The sequence below is a fragment of the Microtus ochrogaster genome, chromosome 8, assembly GCF_000317375.1.
Source record: "Microtus ochrogaster isolate Prairie Vole_2 chromosome 8, MicOch1.0, whole genome shotgun sequence".
Taxonomy (NCBI): Eukaryota; Metazoa; Chordata; class Mammalia; order Rodentia; family Cricetidae; genus Microtus; species Microtus ochrogaster.
In genome coordinates this window covers 10,497,291-10,504,214 of record NC_022015.1, presented here as the reverse complement: position 1 = coordinate 10,504,214, position 6,924 = coordinate 10,497,291, and the positions used below count along the sequence as shown (strand labels likewise).

The following is a 6,924-nucleotide window of genomic DNA, read 5'->3' as shown; positions in this document are numbered from 1 at the left end:
CACCAGATCTCATTACAGATGGTTGTGAGCCACCATGTGGTCCTGGGAATTGAACTCAGGACCTTTGGAAGAGCAAGCAGTGCTCTTAACCACTGAGCCATTTCTCCAGCCCCAGATGGTTCTTTGCCACCATGTGGTTGTGGAAATTGAACTCAGAACCTCTGGAAAGACAGCCAGTGCTTCTAACCGCTGAGCCATCTCTCCAACCCCATATTTTCATTCTTTTGGAAAATTTTAATGTTCTCCTTGTTTTCCAGTACTAAGGATTAACCTCTGGGTCTTACACATGCTAGGCTAGTGCTCTACCACTGAGCTATATCCCCAGCAAAAAGGAAGAAAACAAGTATACTTTCTTTGTAAAGCATTAAAAAAACTTAGATGTGAAAACATCAGACAACATTTTACAGAAAACTATCTCTTCGGGGTGGAGTGGAGACCATCCTATGCTCACTGCCCTATACTCCTTGCCTTATTTCCCAAAGGAACATCCCTGGAACCATTCTCATCTCGATGAGAGGGTCCCTAGGAACATTTAGCTTCTCCTCCTCTAGTTTCCCGAGGATCCCCACTTACAGCACGATGAGGGTGAGGATGAAAAAGAAGTGCACACTTCCGATAAGGTTGTGGTAGATCCAGCCGACCCACTGGTAGCCAGACTTTTGGTGTAGGGTATCGATCCAGCTGTAGACGGACTGAATGAAGGAAGGCAGACCTCGGAAGGGACCACAGTCTGCGGAAGGTTTCAGTCTGAAAACAAGAAGCAGAAAGCCATCTGCTGCCTGAGACTCAGGGGTAGTAGGCATTCCAGAATCAAGGGATCCCATGTGGATCCAGACTCTAGAGACAGAAAATCTTGCCTGCTCTCCCCACACTCCACTTCGAGGGAAGAGCTCCTGCTGTGTGAGCACATTCTGCTCCTTCAGCCAATAGCCTTTAAGACACCAGCCCACTTGGGCGTGGTCTCTTATACTGTAAAAACAGCTGTAAATGTGTGCCCACTCTCTTGCTTCTGGCTCCTGCTTCCAGCTGCTAGACTCTGCTCCTGCTCACACAGAGGACTGTTATCTAGAGGAAAACAGTAAGTTTTCCCCTTACATAAATAACCCTTTTATTATTCATAATTCTGAACTGGTGTGGGATTGTTTTGTGATTACATCATCAAGCTCCCACTCAATCTTGCCTGGTGTCACCTACTGTCTAAGGACCAGCACTTAGAGTGCTATCACCTGCTCCAGTGGCCAATCCAGAATCCAGGTAACAATCTAGTAATATCTTTGGGGTGATCAGAAAGTCTTTCTTGGGAATGTGACCCACTGAGTGGGAGGCTTGTTAGCTATGGAAGCCAGGTGTGATACTGTGAGCATGTGCTTGCTGTGGGAGAATGCTCTTGTACACTGTAAAGATTTGTCACTTGTATTTGTTTAGTAAAATGCTGATTGGCCAGTAGCCAGGCAGGAAGTATAGGTGGAGTGACCAGACTAAGAGAATTCTGGGAGGAGGAAAGTCAGAGAGTCAGTCACCAGCCAGAAACAGAGCAAGCCAGATGAAAATGCTTTACTGAGAAAATATACCAAACCATGTGGCTAAACACAGACAAGAGTTATGGATTAATTTAAGTTGTAAGAGCTAGTTAATAATAAGCCTGAGCTAATAGGCCATAAGTTTATTTAATATAATCCTCTGTGTGTTTCTTTGGGGCTGAATGGCTGCTGGACCGAGTGGGACAGAAACTTCCGTCTACATGTGCTGTCAGCTGTTACAAATGAATAGAAACTGGAAGATTAGGAAGAGAGAAGATGGGGAGTAGATATGACAAAAGAAGCAAAGATTGGGCAGGAGGCATGGCCCAGAGGTTCAGAGCACTTCCTATTCTTATAAGGGGAGCCGGGTTCAGTCCCCAACACCCACATAGTGGCTCACACCATCTATAACAGTTCCGGGCAATCTGATGTTCTTCTCTTTTGTTCTCTGTAGGTACCAGGAAAACACATGATACACATACATACATACATGGAAGAAAGCTCTTACATATAAACTGTGAGCCATGGAATGATGGGTGGAACGTGGTCTGAGAAAGAAAAGGGGTAAGGGGCCTGCAGCCAGGGGTGACTGGGATACTCAGGTCTAGAGCTGACCTTGGAACTGAGACTCAAAGGGAATGGAGAGACCCCCTTCAGAGAGGGAACCCTGACCATAAGAGAAAGGGACCTCTGGGGCCTAGACATGGAGCAGAAGCTTCAGGGCTGCAGTGAGGTGGAGCCAAAGGAGGAGAAGCCAGTCCAGAGCAGGCCTCTGGTTCCCTTTAGTCAAGTTTCTTTTTCAGTGCGGAAGAAGTGGTCTCTCCCAGACTGGGAAGCCACTTGGCAGAAATTGGGAAATGGCTCTCAACTATGGTGTAGGATGTGTAGAATAAATCCAGGGTAGGATTTATCCTGTCCCTTGCTTCTTGTATTTGCTGGCTACCCTAGGAACATGGGCTGAGCTCTGTATTAAGCACAGGTTTTACTCTGATGTTTGTCATCTGAGAGTTTTATTGACTCTGGGGAGACCTCCTTTCCCAGGAATCGCCTAGAAAGCATGACTTCATATGAAGATAACCACTTATGCCTGACATACATCCACCTCTTTTAACAGGTTTTCACAGTTGGAGCATGTCCTGGCCCTAGTTACCCCAAGGTCATGGTCTCAACAACTTATACTAGCCCCCAAGACTGCAGAACCTTCTGTAAAGACTCAAAGTGACCAACTCTAGCCTGGTTACTCTGCTTCATTTGTTCTTTACCCTGAAAATGACAGTGAAGGCTTTGGTCCCTCATTCTACCTTCCTCCTGATCACCTCTGACTTTTCCTCATGTGGCCTTGCATGGCATGGGGAGTCTTTCTTTCTTGGGAAGTGTGAGTAACAAACTATGATTTCAATGGCAACTGTCTCCATATCTGGAGAATAAAATCAGCATTTAAAAATAAGCGGTGGTGGCACACACCTTTAATCCAGCACTCGGGAGGCAGAAGCAGGCAGATCTCTGTGAGTTCGAGGCCAGCCTGGTCTACAAGAGCTAGTTCTAGGACAGCCAGGGCTACGCGGAGAAATCCTGTCTCAAGGAAAAAAAAAACACCAAAACAAAAAAAAAAACAACAAAACAAATAGACATCTATTTACCCCATCACTAAATCTTCACTAAAGCCACAGTCCCCTACCTCCAGATGGTGATGGCCAGGGTGCACAGCACTCCCGTGAAGGAAGGGAAGAAGAGCAAGAAGATGAAGAACGTTATCATCTGTGAGGCCCGCCAGGCCTTGCTTGGAGGTTGGAAGTTCATCATCAAGCTGACCTGAGGGAAGAAGTGGAACCCTTCCACCTGTGGCTGAGGAGCATTCCTCAGCACCCTACCAAGTGCCAGTGCTCCAGCCACTGACTTACAGCTTCCTGACCCCTCCCCATACCCCCTTTCCAGCTCAGATCCCCACCAGGTCATACGTTACCAAAGGAAAGTAATTGGCTGCCCTTGGGTCCAACTCACATTTTTGACATAGAACATGATGATGAGAGTGATCATTTGGATAAACGGCAGCAGTGGGCAGAAGAAAATTCCAAGCCTGTGAGGAAAACAGGAGTGTCAGAGACCAGGGAAACACAAGGCACACAGGGGGTGGAGGCAAGGGAGAGAATTACACACACACACACACACACACACACACACACACACACACACACACAACAGTACCTCAAAACATAACTGGATAGAGGTAGAGTTGTTAAAACAGTGATTAAGTTAGAATGGGTTGATGTGGGTTTCTCCTCTGTATGCTGTGAATACCATTGGCTAATAAACTATCTCAAGCCCGTGATAGGGTAGAATAGAGTTAGGCGGGGAGAAAGCAGGCAAAGTCCAGGAGAAGCCATGGAGCTGAGACAGACATGTTGGAACCTTGCCAATAGGCCACGAGTCTTGTGGTAAAATATAAAATAATGGAAATGGGTTAAATTAAGATGTAAAAGCTAGCCAATAAGAAGTTAGAGCTAATAGGTCAAGCAGTGATTTAATTAATACAGTTTCTGTATGGTTATTTCGGGAGTCTGGGCAGTCAGGAAATGAACAAGCAGCCTTCTACTACAATGGGGTAGGCTCATGGTCACTACGACAGGCTCTAATTCAGTATGGGTGATGTCCTTAAAAGAAGTGAGTAGGACACAAACAGAAGGAAAACTTTGTGAAGACACATGGAAGATAAGGTCAGCTCAAAACCAGGAAGAGAAGCCTAGGACAAATCCTTACCTTGTGGGCTTTGGAAGGAATCAGCTTGATAACACTGTGACTGTGATATTTCGTTATGGTAAAGGGTTCCTTTAGATGTGTAGTGTCATAAGAGATCATTGAAGAGGGGGATTTCTTTCTCTTCCTCTTCCTCTTCCCCTTCCTTCCTTCTTTCCTTCCTTCCTTCCTTCCTTCCTTCCTTCCTTCCTTCCTTCCTTCCTTCCTTCTTCCTTCCTTTCTTTCTTTCAGTTTTTCAAGACAGGGTTTCTGTGTATCCCTGGCTGTCCTGGAATTCACTCTATAGACCAGGCTGGCCTTGAACTCACAGAGATCCACCTGCCTTTGCCTCTCAAGTGCTGTGATTAAAGGCATGTGCCATCACTACCTGATGGGAGATATGAGGGATTTCCCAGAGAATTCCTGCCATGGCTGCTTCCTCCTCAGATCTGGGAAGACTTTGCAGAGAGAGAGAGAGAGAGAGAGAGAGAGAGAGAGAGAGAGAGAAACCTATGCTACCACAGAGCCACTAAACCATCAGAGGCTCTAATCTAGCATGTCCCAAATATTAGGCACACATAGCTACCAGGGATACGAAGTAAGATACTGTCTCGAAAAATAAATAAATAAATCAGAATGATGAGTGTGTGTGCATGTGTGTATGTGAGCACATACACACATGGCTGTATGTGCAAGCTTATGTGTTTGTGCATTTGTTGGGGATGGCTGTGTGTATGGATACAGGGCACGTATGTAGCAGTCAGAGGACAACTTCAGGCATTGTCCTCAGACAGCTACCTTTTGTTCAAGGCAAGACCTCTCATCTGGCTATTTTCTAATACATTGTTCCTTGCTTGCCACTCTTGGATATTTGCTTTTGGGATGTCTTTAAATGGTTGGCAGTAGGGGAGACCAGGCCTAAGATTTGAAGGCTGGGCCAAGATAAACTCCTTAAGTGGATATATATAGTTAGTTAGTTAGTTAGTTAGTTTTACCCAAATTGGTAATTTACTACCATTATTATTTTTTCAATAGAGTTTTTGTGTTTTGTTGTTGTTTTGTTTTAAACATCGGTTATTCCAGGAACAGATAGACATAAGGCCCAGCAGTACAGTCTGTTTCCCCATCTCTCCCGTTTCTGACGAAGTAGGCGGCCACCTCACGTGAACTTAGGTTCTCCTTTTTGAGTTCTTTCTTTCTTTTTCTTACATTTTTCTTTGACCATCTCAGGAAATTCTTTTTTTTAAAGATTTATTTATTTTTTATGTATACAGTATTCTCAGTATTCTGTCTGCATGTATGCCTGCAGGCCAGAAGAGGGCACCAGATCTTATTACAGATGGTTGTGAGCCACCATGTGGTTCCTGGGAATTGAACTCAGGACCTTTGGAAGAGCAAGTAGTGCTCTTAACCACTGAGCCATCTCTCCAGCCCTCTCGGGAAATTCTTTCTGCTTTCAGGGTGATTAATATGTTGAATACACACATTAATTCTCTTGTCAAGACATCTACCCTTGCTTTTTGAACAACGATGCCAACTTCATGCCAACTTTTAGATGCTCCTGGTTTTGCCATGGTAACATTTGTGGGGCACTTTCTTTTGAAGAATACACCATGAGGAGCTTTCATGGTCACCTTGACCCAGCCTGGAGTCATCTGAGAGGAGAAGCCTCAAAGAATTAGCTTGAGCAGTTTGTCCTGGGGGCATACCTGCGTGGGATTGTCTTGATTTGGTAATTGATGCAGTAGGGCCCAGCCCATTGTAGGCAGTACCATCCCTGGACAGGTGGTCTTGGACTGCATAAGAAAGTCAGCTATGATAATCCCTTACAACAATCTATAAACATCTGCCCTTAAACCCATTATTAAGTATAGTCTTCACCCTTCATCAAAGAAACTTCTCTTTGTAACAGAGTCCACGACAGAAAACCACCACAATCAATCCAATTGCAGAGGTGTGGAGCCCAGTCCCAATGGATACATCTACAGAACCTTCCACACCTAAGGCTCAGGATATGCTGCAAAAGAGGGGGCAGAAAGATTATCACAGCCTGAGGATCAGGGAATTTGCCGTGATATTGTACCTCCTGGTGATAACAGAAGCTACACTGTAGGTCTCACCAATATGACCACTGAAATGTGAGTTGAACGAAGATGACGCCAATGAATTGGACATGCCAAAGTGGACAGAGAAAAGTCCACCAGGCCTCAATCCTACACAAAGAACTATAAGCACCTGAGGAAATCTGGGAGCAGGAGAGGTGGCCTTTCCCAGGGAAGAACAAACTAATTGGTTGTCCAGTGACAAATGGCCAGCCCTGAAAACATAAGCACAGGTAGTACATACATGTATGCATGCAATAACAGTTAGTGAAACAAGAGGCTATACATTTGAAGGCAAGCAGGGAAGAGCATATGAGAGGATCTGGAGGGAGGGAAGGAAAGGGGGAAATGTAAATTATAATCTCAAAAACAAAATAAAAATCAAAAAGAAAGCTAACTATGCATCAGCCAGCGAGCAAACCAGGACCAAACACATTCTTGCATCATTTTTTAAAAATTTATTATGTACCCAACATTCTGCCTCCATGTATGCCCACACATCAGAAGAGGGCGCCAGGTCTCACTACAGATAGTTGTGAGCCACCATGTGGTTGCTGGGAATTGAACTC

General features: G+C 45.0%; 1 protein-coding gene across 2 annotated transcripts in view; it reads right to left on the bottom strand.

Annotated features, from left to right (window-relative positions):
* The window catches only part of Tmc5 (transmembrane channel like 5), a 55,724-nt gene that overhangs the window by 7,153 nt on the left and 41,647 nt on the right, over positions 1-6,924 (bottom strand). For both annotated transcript variants that reach the window (XM_026781474.1, XM_005351054.3), the window contains 3 exons: positions 3,522-3,597; positions 3,199-3,332; positions 574-747 (listed from right to left, as the gene is read on the bottom strand). In XM_026781474.1, coding sequence (XP_026637275.1) covers positions 574-747; positions 3,199-3,332; positions 3,522-3,597 — 384 coding nt within the window. The remainder of the gene's footprint in view (positions 1-573; positions 748-3,198; positions 3,333-3,521; positions 3,598-6,924) is intronic.